We start from the raw sequence: 24,346 nt of genomic DNA, 5'->3' as shown, positions 1-24,346 counted from the left end.
AAGATGGAGCAGGTGACCATTGTGGTTCTCTCTATTTTTACATGTAGATTGTAATAGTAACAGTCAATGTTCCATTAATTTATTCTGTGAATGTTGAGCCAGGTCCTTCAAACTCAATTAAAAAACTATTATATGTACAATAGGGAACTATTCTGTGCAGAAAAAGAAAAGAAAGAAACTGCCTGTCAGTAGTACAATTCTAAGGCTGACTGAATACATTTTACTACCAGTAGAATATGAGATGTGGTATAAATGTTACAAGCTAAGTCAAATACGAATTCAAGTTCACATCCAGTGTCTGAACTGTTTCTAAATGATCTTTGTTGATACATTTGAATGGACAGTGTCAGTTATATTGACATTATATGGAGCACTAAATGTCTTGGTTGATTATTCTGGATTCTTTCCGCAGGCAGACGGTGTCACAGATCTTGTAATGGACGTTGCTGGGGTCACCAGGAAGACCAGTGCCAAAGCTGTGAGTTTTAATTCATCTATGTCTACAATGTGCCAAAGCATTATTATTGTCTATTTAGTGACAATATAGCAGCTTTAAGAAGTGAAATAGCTCTGGATACTTAAAATTCCTTAGGGAAAAACAGAATTAAAATTATCATAAGAAGTATGAATGCTTAATAAATATGCAGTCCTCTGGAGCTGATGGTGGCTTTCTGTGACTCAAATGTAAGTCATTTTTGGATACACTGTCTTGAACAAACAGTTGACCACACTTAAAATTCCTCTGGGAATGATAGATCAAAGTATCATTATTTTTGAGCATTAAGATATTCAGTTATTCAGTCTGCTTATTTGACTGTTGTGTCCAGACATAATTTCATATTTGATTGTCTGCATCTACAGTACAGTATGTGTGTTCTGTCTCGTATGTAATCAGAGTATCATCAGACGTAAACAAACCTTTATTATTTTTTCTTTCTATTTCTTTGTTTCTCAGTGTGGTTCTGAAGTTATAAATTTTCATTTCTGAAGTCTTTTCTAATAAAAGGCAAAAGTCTGCTGTCTGGTATTGTCAGTTTAAGCCTCTGGGCCGGTAGCTGTGATAATTAACTGGTAGCAGGGTTATCAGAGTATCTCTGCTGACTGTAACCTGCTGGTGATACAGCTCATAGTGTGGGTGGTAATTAGAGCAAAATAAAAGAGTGAAAGAAAGAAGGACAGAGAGAGACAGTGATCATAATCTCTTCTTGAGCTCAGGGTGTCAGAGCGATGCTCTTTAACTCCATTATGACATTTAAAACTGCTGTAGACGGCATTAAATAATTCAAATCTTTGCTGACAAAATCATTACAGAGTGACAAACTTGTTTTTTGACAGTGTCTGTTTTGGTTTTGCACACTACCTCAAAAAGAGTGTGTTTGTACTGAGCCCTTATGTCAACCAAAAATCTAACTCAAGTATTACATTATCTTCTAGATCTATGCTAAGAATATGATGTGCGTGGCCAGTATATCAGTAGCAGATTATCAGAGATTATCAGCATCGGCCAAAATCATGCCTACAATGCCAAATTGAGTCAGTTCCAACTTCTACAAAGAATTTCATTTATATATTTATTTTGGATAATGCACATTTTATGTTTTAAAATATTTAAGAGTGAATTTTAAGCAAATATTGTGTAGAATAACTGTTTGTTTGTTTTTTTCAGGAATTTACAGTATTTGTCAAATATATTAAATTTAATAAAAAAAAAAAGTTTTGTGAAATTTGAATTAAAATACACCATTATTTTGTCCGTTTAATCAAGCAATTATACATTTTAAAATATGTTTTTTGGATATATATTTTTAAGTGAATTTGAAGTAAATACTATTCAGATTATGTTACATGTATGTTCCCTCTAGATGTTGGAATTGCCATTTTTAGAATGAAGACAAAAGACGATTTGGCCCAAAATAGCACATACTTATTGGCACTTGGTTTAGAAAATATAGGGTGAGAAAACTATTTTTGATTCTTTCTCTCTCCATCTGTATTCACAATCATACAGTGACAAAGACGGTGTGTGCAGAGCAGTGTGATGGACGCTGTTTTGGTCCGTACGTCAGTAACTGCTGCCACCGTGAATGTGCAGGAGGCTGTTTCGGACCCAAAGACACAGACTGCTTCGTATGTCAGCTCTTCCTGTATGGTTTAAAAGTGTAATAAATGTAATGACAAATGCCTGCTCACTTTTAAAATAATTTGAAAGTGAATGTGTTGCACACTGAAAGCTCTGCAGAGGTGTCTCTTCATTATAGGCATGTATTTTCCATCAACCACATACTTACATGACTGTTTTTTATTCTCAGGCTTGTACCAACTTTAATGATAGCGGGGCCTGTGTGACACAGTGTCCTCAGCCATTTGTCTACAATCCAACAACCTTCCAGCTCGAACACAATCCCAATGCCAAATACACCTATGGAGCTTTCTGTGTCAAGAAATGCCCACGTAAGTTAGGTTTCTTAAAGGAATGGGATTACTAATTTAACAAATACACACTTTCTAATGGTCTCTACTCTTGATTTGCAAATAAAAATAAATAAATAAATAAAACTATGGATGGTTTGGCCTGATTCCATTTCTAATTTGAGATATTATCTTTCTTCACCTCAGACTATATCTTTGCATAGCTGTCTTATTAATATTCTAATATTCTGCTGTCTGGAACTCAGATAACTTTGTGGTGGATCACAGCTCTTGTGTCAGAGCCTGTCCGAGCAACAAGATGGAGGTGGAGGAAAATAAGATCAAGATGTGCATTCCGTGCACTGACATATGCCCGAAAGGTCAGTGATATTCACAGAGGTTGTTTAGTTCTCATAATGACTTTAGTATCATGATGATACATATATCCAAGTCCCTTTAAGACAAGTCAGTTCACTTGGCAGTCATCTTGGTGATATCCCTTTTTGTGCAGGACAGGTAACAATAAATCTTTAGTGTAAATCAGTGGTTCTCAACTGGTGGGTTGCATCCCAAAAGTGGGTCGCGGAGTGTACAGTCAAAGAAACAACATCAACAACAAAAAAACTTACTTCTAAATGTTTTTCTGATGCAAGACTTTTATTTTGAAAGACGTGCGAGAAAGCTGTTGACACTTCTGTAAAGAGTGCCTGAGAAAAATCGCTCCGTCCTGATTCAGTATCTGTAGTCAGATGAGATGTTGTCAGGCTTCATTTCAGTGTCATTATTCTATAGTTATTTTCGCAACTTGTTACAAAATAAAAATCTCTCTTCTCAGAAAAACAAACTATCCTGTCCTGTCAGATGACTGTGCTCATAGCGCACACTTTTCAATTGTACACACAAATGCTGTGGCGCTTGCTTTGTATCATTTCACTAAGGCGCAAAAGAAACCACAAGCATGCAATGTGTGAAATAAAAGTAAATTTGCAATAAATCACGTAATTGGTACTTCATACTGTATATTAGCTGGGAATTATTTGCATCAAGGTATAGTATTAATTTTGTTCAGGAGCTGTTTCCATGGTAACTGTTGTTTCCACAACCCAAAATTGCCATGTTATTTTCACTTTTGTTTAAATGACTGTGGTGGCTCATACCAACTTAATTGTATTAACAAAAACTAGTTTGGGGCTGCCATTTAATAGCCTTATAGGCTGTTTATTTATCAGAATTAGTCATATTCTTACAATTAATGTGCATGTTAAGTAAAAGGGGACCATACTTGTGTGTGTGTGTGTGTGTGTGTGTGTGTGTGTGTGTGTGTATGTATGTATATATACTGTATATATATATATATATATATATATCTATATATATATATATATATATATATATATATATATATAGTATAGTGTATATATACACTAAAAAAGTGGGTTGCAGCTTGATGACCATGGGAAAATGTGGATCCTATGGCCAAACCAGTTGAGAACCACTGGTGTAATATATACTACAAAAAAGTGCATTACCATTCAGATTTTTTAATGTTTTTAAAGAAGTCTCTTATGCTCAAAAATGATTAAAATACAGTAAAAACAGTAATACAGTGAAATATTATTGCTTTTTTAAATGTTTTCCATTTTCATATATTTAAAAATGTAATGTATTCCTGTAATGCAAAGCTGAATTTTCAGCATCATTACTTAAGTTTTCAGTGTCATATGATCCTTCAGAAATCATTCTATGTTGATTTGATTAATTTTTTAACTTAAAGGCCAGAGTTTTATTCATACTTTCATCAAATTAAGCATTATGCTTTCTCCCATTAAGTTTCCTTTCATTAGTTCTGTCTCTGAAATGAAAGGACCAGCATATTTTAAGTTTTGTATGCTGGTCATCAGCATCGGATGCTGGTGCTATGATGTCTCAGGCAAGCTTCTTAACCATCTTAACCAACAAGACTACCTTGTTTAACCAGAAATACCATTCTAGTCTATCCATCCAAACCAGCACTAACCAGCCATGAATATTCTTGCTAGTTTTATATGGTTTAAAAAGCAGGTGCACTGACCACAGATTATTGGTCTATTCCCCAATAATTGTTATTAAAGTTTGTTGTTTTCAATAGAGAAAAGATTAATGAGGGATGACCACAAAATAAGCAGAAGTGATAATGGGCCCAAGCACCAAACTGGGTCATATTAGTCGATCTCAATATCACTTGCATTTCATCAAAATTAGGCACACAATGAGGGGGAAATTGACTGGGTTGATGTTTGAATAACTCTTTTTCTTCAGTGAAATACGATCGATCCTGTGTTTCAACTCTTTTTACAATAGAGAAATGCATGTCAATGTGTCTTTGAGAATGTGTTTAATATACGTACATTTCTAAAGTCTTTGGAGGTTTTTTCCAAAAACCATTCTTATTATTGGCAACAAGAGAAGTAGTGTTATTGTAGTATTATTTATATGCTATTGTATTATTTAATAATATTTTTTATATTTTTACAAAAATGACAAAAGCAAATTATTAGATTCACTTCAGATTATTTTATTTTAGTTAGCTGCCAAGACAACATTTTATTTCAGCATTATTTCAATTAATGAAAATTATTTTTAGTTTCGGTTTTAAGTAAGGCTGTAGAGAAGAACACCTTTCAGATGTCTTCAAGGTCTTCACCGTAGTAGTAAACCAAGATTTTAGTTGTGTTGTGTAAATGGTAAATTGTTGTTAAATGGGTTGTTTGTGGTGTTCAGTGTGTGATGGTATAGGCACTGGCAGTCTTCAAATGGCTCAAACTGTAGATTCCAGCAACATTGATAAGTTTGTCAATTGCACCAAGATCAATGGCAACCTCATCTTCCTCATCACAGGCATCAAAGGGTGAGTCCAGTCTATTTATCTACTGTATGCATGGCCTATAGATCCTTCAGACTTAAAGCTTTGTCTGCACTTTTAAAGAGCCTTTTTCACACTAAAGTTCAAAGATTGTCAATTTTCCCTAAATACAATGGAATGCGAAAATTTGGGAACCCCTTGCAGAATCTGTGAAAATGTGAATAACAAATCATACAAAATGCATGTTACCTTTTTATTTAGTACTGTGCTAAGATATTTTACATTAAAGATGATTACATTTAGTCCACATTTAGTCCACAAAAAAAAATAATAATAGCTGAAATAATTAAAACAAACATTCAAAAGTTTGTGAACCCTTGGTTCTTAATACCGTGTGGTTAACTGGATGAACCATGACTGTTTTCTTTTTATTTTTGTGATGGTTGTTTATTGGTCCCTTGTTTGTTCTGAACAGTTAAACTGAGCACTGTTCTTCAGAAAAATCCTCCAGGTCCTGCACATTCTTCAGTTTTCCAGCATCTTTTGCATATTTGAACCCTTTCCTGCAGTGACTGTATGATTTTGAGATCAATCTCAACAAAATGTGGATAACTGAGAGACTCAAACACAACTATTAAAAAAGGTTCAAATATTCACTGATGCTCCAGAAGGAAAATGATGCATTAAGAGCCAGGGGGGTGAAAACTTTTGAACAGGATTAAGATGTCCAGATTTTTCTTATTTTGTTGAGATATCTTTTTTTATTTTATTTTTTCTTCATATAGTCCTGCCCTTCGGGAGGGACATAAGATACTTGCATGTTTCCCGAAAGACAAATTAATTACAATTTAACTTGATCATCAAATTCAAAAAGTTTTCACCCCTGGCTCTTAATGCATCGTGTTGCCTTCTGGAGCATCAGTGAAAACTTTTTTGAGAGTTGTGTTTGATATATATTTACTTATATATGCTATGAATATGAATATTTACTTATATATTCTAAGTAAATATTCCAGGGTAAGGCAATGTTTACGCATTTGGATCTAATGTGGACCACGTTTAAAAATTGAACGACCTCACAATAAAAATCTAATTTGAGCAATTATAATTACAGTATGCACTTTGTCTTGAAGTTTGAACATGGTCTTTGATTCTAAAACAGCCTTAAGCAATCAAAGAGCAGGTTTCTCAAACTGGTATAGGAGTGTAAAATCTCTTAGGCCACAGATGCACGAGCGCACACACATATTTAACCTCTTTTCGGGCTTGTTTTGTATTTTATGTTTAACAGGGACATGTTTCATGGTATAAAAGCTCTGGACCCTGATCGGTTAAATGTATTCCGCACCGTCAGAGAGATCACAGGTGAGCGACATTCACCATTCATCACATGACAACCCATTAAACCTCTGTATCCTTGCATGAAACCATTAACTTTCTTTATTTCTTCATACATTAACAATACCCTTTGAGTTGGGAAATATTCTTTGTCAAAAATATCTTATCTTTATACGGTACACAATATTTATTTGTTTATAAAGCCTCAAAGGAACGAACTATGACTCATGCTAAAAGCCTTTTGTCACTTTCAGCTTGTTCTTATGATTGTGCCAAATAGCTAATGGAGTGAAGCAGCAAAGCAGCGTTTTCAAAATGAAACTCAGAAACTGCTGTCTTGTGTGCCATTGGTGTACCCTCAGTTTAGACACATTTCACCCAATACGAGCCAACAAACTGATAATTAAAACAATGTGCATCTGAAGAAATGATGGTAATGGAAAACATTCTTTTAATTAGCACAATCATTTCCCTTAATATACTTTCATTTCAAAGTAATGGGGTCGTTTTATACTGTCAAACAGGCTGTAAATAATATTCTACTGTACTCACTGGACCTGTGGCAATATCCTAAGCCATTGTCTGCTGTCATAGTAACAAACGTGTTTATCTGTTTTATACCCAGGGCTTTTAAAATGATTCATATTTTTTATTTTTTCTCTGTTTTTGTAGGTTTCTTGAACATCCAGTCTTGGCCAGAAAACATGACAGATCTTGGTGTTTTTTCAAACCTGGCCACCATTGGAGGACGCTCTCTTTATAGGTGAATCAGTGCAGAATTCTAGTTAAAGGTTGGGCTGCTGATTTAGCATGTTAATCTAATTAATTAGTTATGCAAAAAAAAAAAAAAAAAAAGTGGTAAAATTAACACACTTAATGCGCCTGCACTATCCCTACCCCATATACATCAGCTTACATTTCATAAGGTGTGTTCAACTTAAACCAATGCTGCAGACCGCTCATGTATGACATCAAAGTACTGTGAGAGTGATTTGAAAGCATACGGAGCTGTCTGTTCTTTATAGCTGTAATGGTACTTTGATGCCATACACCGATCAGTCTACGCAGCACCACTTCAAGCTGGTGATGAACATGATGCAGGGCAGCAACTCATGCCATGATGTAACCTGTAGAATCAAGTTATATGCCCCTAAAATTCAAGAGATTATATCATATGATATAGTTAAGCAAGATCACATAACAAGTGCAGTATCACAGGAGTGCTATTTTGTCCAAAATAGTATTGACCACAAATGTGATATTAATTTTATACCGCAGTTCAATAAATAAGTTGTTTTATATTTTAGACAAAATATTGTCTGTTTTTCTCGGTTTTTCCAACAAAAATATAACCTGCTAATGTATGAATTGTAAATAATGTATAAATTACTTATTCATCAGAACTGCCACATACTGCCAGTTTTAGTTTCTTATTTAGAGTATCATTTCATTAAAAATAATTAAATATTTACACATTAATAATAAAAAAATAAATAAATGAAGGGATAGTTCACCCCAAAAATAAACTAAAATAAATAAATAAATAATAATAATAATAATAATAAATAATAAGAATAATAATAATAATAATAATAATAATAATAATAATAATAATCTAAAGCTACTTTTTAAAATATCAATTTCACACTTTTCTCTTGTAACATAGTCATGGCTTTAAATTATCTTTTGTGGGTAATATCTCAAACAAATTTGATGTTCAGTTATTATTAACCACATCATGTCATTAATTAGATTAAAAATTTTAATAGATTGGCAACTCTAGTTAAAAGTTATCATCACCCTATTAGCAACAGATGTGTATGCATTATCTGTATGCTCTCTGAAGATGCACTATAACCTGAGAGCATGTGCAAAATCCTGCAATAAGTGTCTTATGATTGTGCCTAATAACTGATATGTAATGGAAAATAGCCAATTTAAATGTATTATTTAATAAATGTTTACATTTCTCATATATATATTTCTTTATGATTTGTAAATATATATATATATATATATTATATATATATATCCATATAATATAATATATTCTATATTGTTGTTGTTGTTGTTTGTTGTTGTGCTGTTTTTTTATATTTTGCAATTCATTAAATTTGTTGTTATGATGATGATGATGATGATTATTATTATTATTATTATTATATTAAGTATTTAGTATATTTAATGAAATGTTAGAAAATTCTTTAAGAACATTGTCAACCAAAACCCTGTGCTAACTGACTAAATGAAATTACTTTCTGTCACAGTTATGCAGCTGAAATATGGGTGGATTGATGCTACCCATGAGTGAAGTCTGTTTAACTCACCCAACTCACAAAACGATGTCCAAAATGCACTGCTGGACTAGTTTAGTGAAATCTTAAAAGACCTTTGTACTTTCAGAGGGTTGGCAAATATGTGTTGTTGTGTCCCTGTCCAATGTTGGGTTGAAACTTTCACAGATTTGCTCATATTCTAAATTATTTAAATAATCTTTTAGAAATATATATTCAGAAATGTCCTCATTTACTACTTCTAAGAATTCCCTTGTTTCATTTTAGATCCAATTGAAAATGTTCACTCCCTCAGGATGTCATACTTAAAATAGTTCCTGTAGCATTATTGTCGTATATCAGAGATGTCCTCAATTATATCATGCATTGATGTGAAGAAAAGAGAAGCCAAATTTGCTGTCTGTGGCTTTGTTTTCTCAGTGGTATTTCTCTGCTGATCCTAAAGCAGCGCTGGATCTCTTCGCTGAAGTTCCAGTCTTTGAGAGAGATCAGCGCTGGTAACGTCTACATGACCAACAACAGCCAGCTCTGCTTCTACAACACAGTGAACTGGACCAGTCTGTTCCACACCAGCACCCAGAGAGCTCTGATCAAGAACAACAGGGACCCCAGAGAGTGTAGTGAGTGTCGTTCAATTTCAGCTCTCATCTACATTTCATCTGTTCAGCAACTGTGATTTCCTCTAAATAAGATGTCATGTTTGAAGCAAGAATAAAAAATAAATAAATAAATAAATAAAAACTTGGCATCCTATAGTGATACATTTGCTTGAAAAGCTTCCATCAGACTTGTGAGTCTTTAAATAGACTTTAATTAGATTGAAAATTGAGAATCAGATTCTGTAATTTAGTTGCTACTAGAAATATGCATATTATGTCTTAATAAATTTTCTAATTGAAATAAGTAAACAAAACAAAAAAACATAACATAAATCAATAAATTTATTCAAGAAATTGATTTTTTTTTCTTTAAAAATGGTGCATTATATTGATCAGAAGAGAACGCAAAAACATGTAGCTAATAATGTTACAAATATTTAGATTTTAAATAAATGTTCTTTTGAACTTTATTTAATCAAAGAATCCTCAAAAAAAAAAAAAAAAAAAGGCTACCACAAAAATAGTAGGCAGCACAACTGTTTCCAACATTGGTAATAAGTATAAATGTTTCTTGAACAGCAAATCAGTACATTAGAATGATTTCTGAAGGATCATGTGACACAGAATAAATTATATATTTTTTAAATATGAAAATAGAAAATAGTTCTTTTAAATTGTAATAATATTTCATAATCTTACTGTTTTTACTGTATTTTGATCAAATAAATGCAGCCTCGACGGACATCAGAAACGTTTCAATATTTTGTCAGTTCTCCAGAGTCTATCATTGAAGATAGCTTAAAACTAGAAATAGGTCACTGAAGTAAGATGTTTCTTGTAAAGTTAAACGTGTGGGTCAAATGAAGATGTTAACAGACGGAGAACCATTTCCAGTTTACACCGCCAAGCTGGATGTAATTAGTGTGATAATAAGTCTGTAACGTGAGGGATCAATGGCTCTGTTAGCTGATTCATTCATTAGACTCTTTTCCACGCCACTGATCCAAGTGAACTGATCTACACACATGACCAACAGCCTAGACAGATGCTCACAGTGTTTTCACACACAAGCAATGTGTTAATATGAAGGAAAATGTGTTTGCAAACCCTGTTGAGGGTTTCAGTAAGTATCAGTAAGGATCACTGTTTTACGGTATGTGGCTGGTGAATTTGAAACATTATCTGTTTAAGGTACAATGACACTGCCCTTCAGTGTAGCAAATGAAGTTGAGCACATTTATGTATATGCACAAATTAATTTTTTTTTTTCATTTAATCTGAATATATATTGTTTAAAAAAACGAATCATTTAGTTTGAGCTATTTGTGCACATTACTAAAATAGGGAAAACTGATTAAATTAAATTAATTAAATTATAGATTAAAATATAATCAAATTAATCACAACAGTAATCGATTTAATGCTTCTTTTCTGGATAAATGTATCAGTTTCTTTGACCCAAAAACTTTTGAACAGTAATGCATTGTTTGTATGTATGTATGTATTATTATTATTATTATTATTACTATTACCATTATAATTATGTGGTCACAACTAAATATTGCCAGCCAACACTAAATATAGTCCATATAAATTGACTAGTACAAACCAGCCGCACAGCTTAACAAACACATATTTCATTCTGCTTTAATTCACTTCAATAAATACACCTACAGGTATATACATCTTATGAAACATTATATGTTAAGAATTTCATAAGTAATAGCTATTGTAACTAATAGCTAAACAGTATCCTTTTAGCTGTTGTCAAGAAACTTGACATGCTTTCTGAAGGTAATCTGAATAGTAAATATTTCATGAATACACTGAATTCACTAGCATATTTGCGGGATGGAGATGTCAAAGTTCCAAATTAAGAAACTAATTGCAGTGTTTTCTTTCTTTCTCTTTGTATACGTCTGTGTGTGTGTGTGTGTTTTTTTTTTTCTTTTTTTTTTTTTTCAGCTAACAAGCAGATGGTTTGTGATCCGTTGTGTTCAGAGGCAGGATGCTGGGGTCCCGGTCCAGACCAATGTCTCTCATGCAAATACTTTAGCAGAGGAAGGACATGTGTCAAATCCTGTAACTTATATTACGGGTGAGTATGTGTGCAAACAGATCATTTTTGGTGTCAGTTTGCTTATCTATATAGCTTGTCTTTCCTCAAAGTTATTTTTTTCTTTAAAAAAAAAAAATCTGTCTTCTTGCTTTTCAATTTCTTAAACCACTTTAGTTTGCAGTTTCCTTAATATGCATGTGTTTTTTTAAATGCAGATTTGTTCAGATGCAAAGATTGTATGACTATCATGATCAGACTTTCAAGATCAAGGGATCAAAATGCTTTTAATGCAATTTATAACGCAAAGGAATAGTCCGTCTCTCATACTTTTCAGGCAGGCTGAAAAAAATAACATCGAGATATGGAAACAGGCTTCATAAAGAAAGGCAAAATGTCCAATGCTAGGCTTTTGTTTGCAAATATAGTGTATGTGTTTGTGTCATTCAATAATTAATTGAGCATTTAAGAAATACCTTTTGTGCTGAAAATATAGCTTGTATTCATTGCACATTTTATGAGAAAATGTTTATGCATTTTTACTATGCATAACCTCAAAAGTATATATATATACATATATATATATGAGGCTCTCTGCAGTTTCCACTCATTCAATGGAGGTTTGATTTCTTCACGTCTTAGAAACTGCTTTCAGGACAAGCTTTCCTCCTTTGCTTATTGGAAATTCTTTTTGAATACTCTCTATGAAACCATCAACGGCAGAAATAAATGAAAGTAGTATTGAAGCTCCTTCAGCTATTTTTACTTTCATGGATTTGTATGGCTTTTCAAGTATTTCTGTTTCGTTAATGGACATAGATTTGTATTTAATCACAGCAACCCCTGGTCACTGTGTACAAAGGCCTTGAATGTCATGCAGACACTGTGTATTTGCCAAACAAACATTCAGTGCATTTTGGTATATACATATTTTTAAAACATGTAGAATGTCCTACATGTTGTAAACAACATGTTCAATAAATGGCTCATAAGACATTGTGCTCTGTCTGTTTTTAGGGATGTTCGAGAGTACGCCAATGGCTCAGTTTGTGTTGAGTGTGACAGCCAGTGTGAAAAAGCCGGAGAGAAAAGTTTGACCTGTCATGGCCCGGTACGAGCCTAAAAGCCATCTACGACTATTTGTTACTGGATTTTGTTTTTGCTTTAATTAAAACTTGATAACCTATGACATGGAACAACAGAAAAAAAGCTTAGATTTTTGACAGATGAGGCGATTGCATCCTCATCTCATCACAGATCCAGACTGAATATAACATAAAACAGAGTGATATTGATTAGAAACAAATTAAGCTATCTACTTACAGTCTCCAAATTATTGATTAAAATCCTGTCTCATTCAAAATATATCATTATCAGACTGTAGTAGATGATGCAAGCCTTGGCTAACCATGCTGTATCATGCAGATGCATATTATTGTTGCAAAAAAGTTGTGTATTAGTGGTTCTTGCCTTTAACATTTTTATACTTTAATTTATACTTAAATTTGGGCAAACCCTTAACACCAAGTTACAGACTCTGGTGCATATTCCAAATGTCCTGCATCTGTGCTATGGTTATGTATGATATGTAAAAAAATGTGTTTTTTGAAGATAGGTGTGCTTTTACTTTCCTTACCAATTGGACTTATGATTTTTGTTTGTTGGGTGGTAAAAGGATTATATGTGTGTGTATATGTGTGTGTGTGTGTGTGTGTGTGTGTGTGTGTGTGTGTGTGCGTGTGTGTGTGATAAGAAATGTTCGCTGCCCACTTTAAATCAGACAGAGATGAAGCAGTGCTGTAAGATCACATTTATTTGAATTAATTATTGAGAACAAGAGAAAGAGATGAAAATTACAAGTGTGAATTACCTGCATCTGAGTGTCTCTGTACAAATAATGAAGCTGTGAGTTTAGTTACTTAAAAAACACAGATTTTACCCATGCACTTGTTGCTGAGAAATATAATGTGCTCCTGAATGTGTCTGTCGGTGTGCAGTGCGAACTCTGATCTCGAGTGATCTATGTGTGTGTTGATGAAAGCAGAGCATTAAATAGTTTTACTTTATATTAAACCAGAGCCCAACCTGAACCAGAAGCTATTCAGTAAACATTAACCCAGGTAGCAGACATCTACATGCACGTGCCTGTTTCACTAAATGTTTCCTTTCCACTTGTAATACAGTACTTCATTCTCTTGAGACACTTTTCATTTCCTAATCTTCCTTCTTTCTCTCTTCTCCCATTACAGGGTCCAGATCACTGTCTGAAGTGCTTGCATCTCAAAGACGGACCCAACTGTGTAGAGAAATGCCCTGATGGTCTGCAGGGAGCAAACAGCTTTATCTTCAAATATGCTGAGACCAACAACGAGTGCCATCCCTGCCACCCCAACTGCACACAGGGGTACAACTGTTTGCTTGTGTTTGCACTTAAATCTATTTGTAAGCTTCTTTCCTTCCTTTAACTGCATCACGCACAATATGCCCAGAGCACTAACCTAATTGCCCATGTGGGTAAAGCCTTTGTGGTTACCGCATTCAGTCTTAGACACATGGGCCTGGGGCATTTGAGAGCGGAGAGAACAGGTTCCTGACTTCCTAGATCAGTGGTTCAAAACTGGTTTTGCTGCAGGACCCAGATTTTTATGCTGGACATCAAGTGATGACCCAACACAGTGATAAAATAGGTTTTCCTTTTGGACAAAAACATCTTTAACACTAAAGACTGAAATTCTTTGTACATGAATTGCCTGAACCCAATAATATGCAAAATTATTAACAAGTAGCTTGAGATTTCAGTTTGTACGTCACTTTTGATGCCCTTGTTGGTTGAAAATTCACTACTTAAACACTTTTGCATCGAATAAATTAAGGCTATAAAAAAAAAAAAAGTAATAAAAATGGTAAAATTGTATTATAATAATTTGGCTAATATAAAGTTTTAACATTGTGTCATATTCATAACAATTAAGCACTTTTTCTTCTAAATTAACATAACTGTAATGTATTTGGCCACTGAGTTTTTTTATGCTACTTTTATTATTATTATTATTAAGGCTACTCATTTTGTTTAATCATTTAAGACAGTATAAGAAATACATGGTGTTTTATTGCTTTAATCTACCAGTCTGTTGCAGTGTAACTCAAATATGTTGATTGTAACTTATGATTTGATATTTTATGTTGCAGTTGTAGTGGACCCCGAGTACAAGATTGTGTTGGCATGTTGGACAGGTAAGAGTTTTTTCATGCACTGAATATTTGGAAAATTAAATGCAATTAAATTTAAAAAATAACAATGAAAATACATTCATAAATTATTAAAAATAAAATAAAATATTTAACTAATAAAATAAAATAAAAAGTATGGGGTGGGGTTTGTGATTATCTGGTTTGGGAGAAAAAGCATACATAGCAGTAAAACTTTATTTTCTTTTAATCTTCCAGCACTCCTCTGATTGCAGCTGGGTTAATCGGGGGTCTCTTTGTGATGGTCATTATAGCTCTGGGTGTGGCCGTTTACATCCGCAGAAAGAGCATTAAGAAAAAGAGAGCTTTACGACGTTTCCTGGAGACTGAGGTGAGAGAGGCCTGTTCTCATAAGTTTACTTAAATCAGTAAACACTGACTAAAACAGAAACATTCCATACATTATACATAATATCTTCTGTCTCTTCTGTCTGTCACATTGCATCAAAATCCTTCCCTGTCTACAGCTTTTTTATTCATTTCTTGGTGAGCTGCATGCTTAAAAATTCCCCAGCACACAGCCCATAAAGTATTCAGTGGAGGGCCTTCCTTAAATGCATGGCAGGTTTGTTGGGTTAATGCATAGCCCTGTTGCCCTGAATGACTGTGCAGCCTATTAAAAAACATGGCCTGTCTATGCTGGTTTGGATAATTTGCAGGTGGAGCATCAGTGTTATAGACAGCTGTCAGCCTGAAAAGATGCCCTGTATCCAAAAGCTGACAGAGACACTCGCACACTAGAATCCTGAAATCCGTTTTAGCAAACCTGAGGCCTCTGTTCAAGAAAGTTGTATGTTTCTGCCAAAAGGAAAGAGATAAGGAGAGGTCTAGACCACCCAGTGTTTTAATAAAACATGCATCTGTCGAATGTTTGCCAGTTATCTCTGAAAATGTTAAAATACATGTTATTTTGGAAAATAGCTAAATTTACAGATCAGTATTGCACTAAAGAGTTAATAAAAGTAACGTAATAAAATACAAGCTGCACATTTCTGATTTAAACTCTTCTAAATTCCTCTCCCTATAGACCTCCATTGTGCTTTATTTTTATTTTCATTTATTTCTATTGCTTGAATAGAGGGAAGAGGAAAGTCTGTTGATAAAGATATGTTGAACCCAAAACATTCCTTTATTTCAGCTGAAAGCGTTATAATAATATTAAACTACTCATACACTGTCCTTTTACAGTGAGAGAGAGAGAGAGAGAGAAAATATATATATATATATATATATATATATGTTTGACAGATGTTTCTCTTTCAGCACCACAGATCTGGACAGCTCCCTCTAATGCTCAGTCTGAATGCTGGATATCAGCACCACAGAGATGGACAGCTCCACATTGTGTGTGTTCAGCCTGCACTTCCATAAAACAAAGTGACAGCCTTCCATTCTGTGCTGTGATTGGTCACTTAAATAAACAGTTAGCCCCGAATAATGGATAACCAAATTTACACACATACAGACTATTAAAATGTCACTATAAAAGTGCCTTTTCCATTACCTAAGATTGAAAGTGCTGAGAGGACTGTCTGTATAAGGTATGCTGGAAGATTCCTCCTTCGTAATAAATAAAAACAGTGAACCCACTGACATAAGACAATTATAAAAAATTATATAACATTATTTTACAAAATTACAAAACATTTTGGTAACACTTTATAATAACGTTCTGTTATAAGTCATTTATAAATTATTAGTTAATGATGAGCTAATCATTTACAAAACATGACAATACATTCATAAATGATTAATAAGTAATAAGTTAACATTTTAGTAATGTTTTATTAATTCAGTTATAAGTCACTTATAAGTTATTGGTTAATGATGAACAAATCATTTTACAAAACATGATTATATGTTCATAAATGATCAATGAGTGGTATGCTAACAATTTACAAATGTGTTGTAAGTTATCTTAAAAAAAAGTTCAAATCATGAAATAAATCAAACGGATCATTAGTAGATGGTTTATAAGTTATTAGTTGATACATTATTTATCACTTATAAATCATTGAAGTATTTATGTCAAAATTGTTTTGTATAATTATCTCAATAAACAATTGTTAATCATGAACAAATGATGAATACATACCATTAGTAAATGATCAGTATATGATTTATTGGCAAATTTGTTAGCTGGTCCGTGTTCAAAAGCACAAACATGCAGGTATGCTAAAGCACTATTTTTAAGAGGAGTAATTCATTTGTTTTGAAGTTGATAAACATTTATAAATGCCTTAGTCATGTGATTCCAGTGGCTTGTGTTAAATCCCTTCACTCATCGGCACAGACTTGTGTTCTGTGTGGATCTAGTGATGAAGTGAACCTCTCAACCGCTTTTACCTTCCACTGAAGCTCACATCAGGTGCACAGAGTTAAAGACTCCATGTGTGTCAGAGAAGACCGCTATCTATACCCTCACCAGTCAGTACTTACAGTAGTACACACTACACTAAGTGTTCAACACCTGTTATACTGTAGATGATGTGTAAACGCATGAATAAATCATTTACAAAGCTTTCTGCATCCCCTAATCTAAAGTGTAAACTATTCATCACTTGTAAATGTGTTACATATCATTTGTAGACCTTTCTTACCTGTTACACATTATTTGTATATGTATACAAGTCATTTATAATACTTTCTGCATCCCCTAATCTAAAGTGTAAACTATTCATCACTTCTAAATGTGTTACATATCGCTTGCAGACCTTCCTGTTACATGATCCATCTCATTCCATCACTTTACCCAAGCTTGAACTTAATTTTTTTTAAATAAATAAATGAACACTCTGTCACCATTTAATCAGCACTTAATTGTTTATTTTTTATTTTGTTTCCCTTGGGACAGCTGCTCACCATAACATGAAAAAACGCACCATAAACGTAGTCCATTATTTTGTGCATTTTATTCCAAGTCTTCAGAAGTCGAACGATACCACCGTGTGAGAAAAAGATTTGTTTTCCGTAATATAATCACTATACATTAATAACAGTACATAGCTGCCGTCTCATCCGTTAAAACTTTCAAAATTGGCGCTTCTACACAACGACACTGGTTTGCGGCATTGACGTCAAACCTCGCTCCTTATTGGCTGTCACTTGTGATTTGCGACCACCATAGATTGTTTGCGACATGCCAAATTGTGTTGAGTGAGATGCGGCGCGACGCTTTGAAGGATGGAAATGCAGATCAGGAGAATTTTCACAGATAAAAAACATTAATTTCAGTCTGTAACTCACACAAAATTGTTTTGCTGTCAGAACACTGGTAATGTATCACACGCGTCGTTTTATCTGTTCTTTATACTGCTTTTTGTAATGTTTTAATTAAATTATTGTGACTAACGTACATTTATCTGCCTGTTACACTTTGTATATTGTCAAAATGGTTATGTTTAAGATTATAGGGTGGAGTAGGGAGCTTAAAATGATCTTTTTTATACAATAGTATATTAACTAAGATAATAGTCACTGTCAATATATCTATATTGCTTTTTTATTTTTGTGAAGTGGCTAAAACGTTGTGTATAAGGTATGTGTTAGGGGCTCAAATATATCTATATAATAGTAAAATATATTTGCATAAAAAAAAAATATAATTTAAATATCATAAAGAGATTTGTATAGATTTGTATATCCTGTAACTAAAAGACATACCACAACCTTTGCATATGCAAATACATGGTAAATTTACAAACTGCAGTTTGTACATAATTGTAGCGTGAACCAGTAAGGGAAACAGGTCAATTTAGCTCAAAGGGAATCATTTAAGATTTTAAAGGGAATTTGAACAGAATCACTGTTTCACGGCTGATCAATGAAACGGCCAGCGATTCACTGAACGAGCCGTTTAACATCAAATCTGCGCTGGATATTAATATCCAAAGTATAGTGAAAACACTATTAATTAGCACAGTAACAAGATCGGCAGTTTAAGACATTAACTTGTGAGCACAAAACACAAGATACTTCTCTTTTCAATATAAATAAGGCTTTATTAGATAAATCTAAGACATATAAACTAATCTAACACATAAGCACACGCACTCACACATTCACACAAGTTGCAGGAGGATAGAACGTTAGGAAAGAGTGAGTTTAAGAGAATGAAAATGTGAAATCCCAAGTTTACAGCAATACGTAAAATTGCATAGACATGAACAACCATTTAATCACTTTATTAACCCTCGCACTGAGTTCCTCAATAAGGTTAAAATTATATTAGATAACACCAGTACAGATGTGAGTCTGGAGGTTACTTGCGTTGCCTGTTTAACGGGGTTCCCTTTTGTTGTCGCTGAAAAGGGGGTTTCCCGAGGTTGCTGATTGGCTGGAAGTTCAGTAGTCGTTGAAGTGACGTCTTGGGAAGCCCGTGGTTGGGCGTAGGCTGAAGATGCGGAGTTGTGGGCTGGTTGAAGTTGCACGGGCACTCGAGGTCAGACTCGGAGACACGGCGTTACAAAACTTAACTCAGAACACGAAACTCTCAAACGGAAAAGAAAAGAAGTAAAGTTTGACGAGACTAGGTGGTGTTTCTTCTCATCGTGGCTAAGTAGCAGCAGGCGTGCAGGCCGAAGCACGCTGGAACGGCGCTCGAAGAACGCTAAAAGTGATGACAAAGCATGACTAAAAGCTAAACTACAAGCAAAGCTAAAAGCAAAATTTGATGGTGTCCTGAGTATTTAAACTGGCCTTTTGGCCACACCTCAAATGTTGTCTTGACCAATTAGATACTGTCTTTTCTCAGGGTGTTGCATTGTCTGTCCCAACCATTCATAAATCATATGTTATCTTATCAAGCTCGTGGTCCGAATTTTCCCGCTCTTGCAGGGTATAATTTGGACATGATTCCTATAACAAGAATATGATACATTTGACAAATAACTAATGGTCAGAAATGTTTCAAGCAAGAATATTCGAACACACACATACTAAACATGAATATGATCCCTTAAGCTATTCAAGAGTTATTTAAAAAGACATACACAATAAGTGATTAGAAACATTAAAATCAAATGTGTCGTTTACATAAATGATATGGAGTTAAGCAATGGACTGATATCCATTTAGAAGTCTTTTTGGAGTTCATTTTGGTGCATATATGCATTGAAAGGCATTCTCTGTGCCATTCTGGGGAGTAAGGATACGTCCTGTGAAGACCAGAGGGGTTAACAGGTCTCCTTAGGAATTTCAGTCTGGTTCTGCTAGGTGGGGGGAAGTCAATCCAACGATCTTGTTTATTCTCATGGCTTTACATGTGAGGCTCAGACTGTCAATCTCTTCGATTACTTGCCCCAAATTAGACAATCTCTTCTTCGAATTGAAATTGTCAATAATTGTTCTAATGGTGTTAATGTTGAAAGCTGTTCTGTGAAAGAGTCGGTTATCAGACTGTGGTGCTGGGAGTTGATTTACAACATCCTGCCTTTCTGTGGAATTCGGCTCATGTTTCAACCAGGCTCCCGATCGAATCTTTAATTTGTCTGGTTCACGCTACATAATTTATAAAGATCTGCAAATGATATGTAACACATTTACAAGTGATGGATAGTTTACACTTTAGATTAGGGAATGCAGAAAGTGTTATAAATGACTTGTATACATATACAAATAATTTGTAACAGGTAAGAAAGGTCTACAAATGATATGTAACACATTTAGAAGTGATGAATAGTTTACACTAGATAAGAAAGGTCTACAAATGATATGTAACACATTTACAAGTGATGGATAGTTTACACTTTAGATTAGGGGATGCAGAAAGTGTTATAAATTACTTGTGTACATATACAAATAATGTGTAACAGGTAAGAAAGGTCTACAAATGATATGTAACACATTTACAAGTGATGAATAGTTTACACCAGGGTTCCTCAAATCTTACCCTGGAGGTCCAATGCGCTGCAGAGTTTAGCTACAACCCTGATCAACCTCGCCTACCTGTCATTTTCTAATGATCCTGAAGACACTGATTGGCATGCTCAGGTGTGTTTGATTAGGGTTAGAGCTAAACTCTGCAGGAAAGTGGATCTTGAGGTCCAGATTTGAGGATCCCTGGTTTACACTTTAGATTAGGGGATGCGGAAAGCTTTGTAAATGATTTATTCATGCGTTTACACATCATCTATAACAGGTGTTGAACACTTTGTAGTGTGTACTACTGTAAGTACTGACTGGTGAGGGTATAGATAGCGGTCTTCTCTGACACACATGGAGTCTTTAACTCTGTGCACCTGATGTGAGCTTCAGTGGAAGGTAAAAGCGGTTGAGAGGTTCACTTCATCACTAGATCCACACAGAACACAAGTCTGTGCCGATGAGTGAAAGGATTTAACACAAGCCACTGGAATCACCTGACTAAGGCATTTATAAATGTTTATCAACTTCAAAACAAATGAATTACTCCTCTTAAAAATAGTGCTTTAACATACCTGCATGTTTGTGCTTTTGAACACGGACCAGCTAACAAATTTGCCAATAAATCATATACTGATCATTTACTAATGGTTTATTCATCATTGTTGCATGAGATAATTATACAAAACAATTTTGACAGAAATACTTCAATGATTTATAAGTGATAAATAATGTATCAACTAATAACTTATAAACCATCTACTAAAGATCCGTTTGATTTATTTCATGATTTGAACTTTTTTTAAGATAACTTACAACACATTTGTAAATTGTTAGCATACCACTCATTAATCATTTATGAACATATAGTCATGTTTTGTAAATGATTCGTTCATCATTAACTAATAACTTATAAGTTACTTATAACTGAATTAATAAAACATTACTAAAATGTTAACTTATTACTTATTAATCATTTATGAATGTATAGTCATGTTTTGTAAATGGTCAGTTCATCATTAACTAATAATTTATAAATGACTTATAACAGAACGTTATTATAAAGTGTTACCTTTTATTTTATTGTGATGTAGCAGCCTAACTGTCAAGTAGGAAAAGAACACTTTGTACATTCTGCTAAATTTCTTTATTTGGGCTCGTTCCACAAAATAAACAAAGATAAACAAGTTTGGAACATTATGAATATGAGTAAATAATGGTGGATTTTAATTTTTTTCCTGTTTAGTTTCCTAACCATAGGCACAATGATGGCAGCTCATGGATCAAACTTTATGGGGTTTGAACCTGCAATCCTTTGGTTTACAGCCAGATCTAGCACCACTGCACCACACAACTGTGTTCATTAATAATAATTTCCAATTTAATCCCCTAACACTCATATATATAAAAATAAATAAATAAAAAAAAACCTGCCTTTTTCTTAGACAGGTCTGAAATCCGTTTATTGCTGAACACAAGCTACTAAAGAAGTCCAAGATTCCACACAAACACAAACACACACACACACACACACACACACACACACACACACACACACACACACACACACACACACACACACACACACACTCAGACACACAGAGGTATTTTTTTTTTTTTTTTTTCTCTGCAAGCCAGCTCCAGCCCTAATGAAACTACAAATGCCACTTTGTATTTAGTAATTATGTCTCTGTACATCCTTTCAACCTTTCCCTCTTCTCTACCCCTCTTATCTTCAGTAGCTTGGTTCCCTTCACAACTGTTTGCTCTCAAAATATCCAGTAACATCTTTTTTTTTTTTTTCTCCTGAGACCTGATGACTACTGCATAAACAAACTTAATTCTGAAAATATGGTTAAATGTAACTTCTAAGAGCTTATTTTGGAGCTCTGTGTATTTGTGCGTTCAAAAGTTGTGACTGATCTAAGGCTTGGTTGTTTAAGCAGTTGGTGGAGCCATTGACGCCCAGTGGTACCGCACCAAACCAGGCTCAGCTGCGTATATTGAAGGAAACTGAACTTAAGAGAGTCAAGATTCTGGGAACTGGAGCCTTTGGCATGGTCTATAAGGTAGCACTTCTATGTTTATTGTGTTCTTCCCGTCAGCGTCTGTTGTTTTATATGATTTAAGGGGTTTGATGGCTAATTTTGATGTCTTCTTTATAAGGAATCTGGGTTCCAGAAGGGGAAACTGTGAAGATTCCAGTGGCTATAAAGATACTCAATGAAAGTACAGGACCTAAAGCCAATGTGGAGTTTATGGATGTGAGTTAACTACCTTGATCTTAATTATATCCTTTTAAAGGGTTGTTTAAGAGTCAGTTTACCTATTGAGGTTGACATCAATCAAACTTGATCCCATTTACTTTCTTAATACACATTCCTGGTCTTAATTTTGCATAATGTTGTGCACATTATAAAAAAAAAATTAAAAAAAAAGTTAAATTCCTTGTTTAATAAGAAATATAGCCTATTTTAACCTCACCACATCAAATTGAATGATGTTGCAATAACTGAATCAGTTTTTTTTTTCAGTCTCATACTCACATTTTTTATTTTTTCTTGTTGTCACTCTTTCTTTCTCTTGCTCTCCCAAGATTCAGGGAGAGGTCAAGCTGACTGACTGCAGTAGCCTGAGAATTTCTTTGTGCAGGTTTCTGTATTCTGTTAACTGTGCACATACATAAGCAGGCGAGATGATGCAGACCTACTTATGAAAGATCCGTATTCATCCCTGTCTCCGTTGTAACACATAAATATTTATATACTATATGTGCATTTATGAAGGCACTTTCTTCCTTTTGAAACATACGTCTAATTGAGTGAGACAGGGCAGCAGTTGCAGGCGAGGTCAGGCTCACTAATAGTTATCTTCGCTATAGAAGGCAAGAGTACAAAAGCATTTGCAGAGAGAATTGTTATGCTTTGTGTAGGATTTATGCTTACAGTGCTGTTATTTGCTTTGTTGTTAATACTAATAATAATAAAAAAAACTAAAGGATATATATATATATTTTTTTTTTTCCTTTATATATATATATATATATATATATATATATATATATATATATATATATATATATATATATATCATGCATAAATTGTTCATGACCTTCTCTCTGACCCTTTGAATGAAATGAGCTGTTTATTTGTTATTTGTACATGAAGACTTCTATTTCAATTGCCTTCACATATGCCTTCATATGTGAAATGAGATACAGCACTATGAACTGTAGATTTGCTGTCAGCTCCAGTCAAGTTTGAACAATCTAATTCTTAAATAAAAGCCTTCTTGCAAACCTGCATTACAATGACAAGTTCACAAAGCACATAAAACATGCAAAAATGTTTGTGATTATATGGGTGCATACATACAACTCATTGCCTTATGGAGAATTAAACGGAAAAAGAAACTGCACAAAATTCCATGATGTATGTGTGTATGGGCTTGTTAATGATCTTTAGGCAGTTGGGACCACAGTCATCAAGCAAACCATTGGTAACACACTACATCGCAATGGACTGAAATCCTGCAGCGCCGCTCAAGAAGGCACATGTACAGGTCTGTTTAAAGTTTGCCAAAGAACATCTAAATGGTTCAGAGAAGGCTTGGGAGAAAGTGCTGTGGTCAGATGAAACCAAAATTGAGATTTTTTGCATTAATTCGACTCGCCGTGTTTGGAGGGAGAGAAATGCTG

The 24,346-nt window shown here is 34.1% G+C and overlaps 1 protein-coding gene across 1 annotated transcript in view; it reads left to right on the top strand.

The window, feature by feature from the left end:
- LOC109052551 (receptor tyrosine-protein kinase erbB-4-like) overlaps positions 1–24,346 on the top strand; it is a 179,512-nt gene that overhangs the window by 123,473 nt on the left and 31,693 nt on the right. The window contains exons 5-19 of the mRNA XM_042741243.1: positions 413–478; positions 2,009–2,127; positions 2,310–2,451; positions 2,676–2,789; positions 5,170–5,296; positions 6,543–6,616; positions 7,262–7,352; positions 9,304–9,503; positions 11,448–11,580; positions 12,556–12,649; positions 13,788–13,942; positions 14,728–14,772; positions 14,986–15,118; positions 22,596–22,718; positions 22,815–22,913. Coding sequence (XP_042597177.1) covers positions 413–478; positions 2,009–2,127; positions 2,310–2,451; positions 2,676–2,789; positions 5,170–5,296; positions 6,543–6,616; positions 7,262–7,352; positions 9,304–9,503; positions 11,448–11,580; positions 12,556–12,649; positions 13,788–13,942; positions 14,728–14,772; positions 14,986–15,118; positions 22,596–22,718; positions 22,815–22,913 — 1,715 coding nt within the window. The remainder of the gene's footprint in view (positions 1–412; positions 479–2,008; positions 2,128–2,309; positions 2,452–2,675; positions 2,790–5,169; positions 5,297–6,542; positions 6,617–7,261; positions 7,353–9,303; positions 9,504–11,447; positions 11,581–12,555; positions 12,650–13,787; positions 13,943–14,727; positions 14,773–14,985; positions 15,119–22,595; positions 22,719–22,814; positions 22,914–24,346) is intronic.

Source organism: Cyprinus carpio, chromosome A1 (assembly GCF_018340385.1).
Source record: "Cyprinus carpio isolate SPL01 chromosome A1, ASM1834038v1, whole genome shotgun sequence".
NCBI lineage: Eukaryota > Metazoa > Chordata > Actinopteri > Cypriniformes > Cyprinidae > Cyprinus > Cyprinus carpio.
This window is presented reverse-complemented; position numbering and strand designations above follow the sequence as displayed.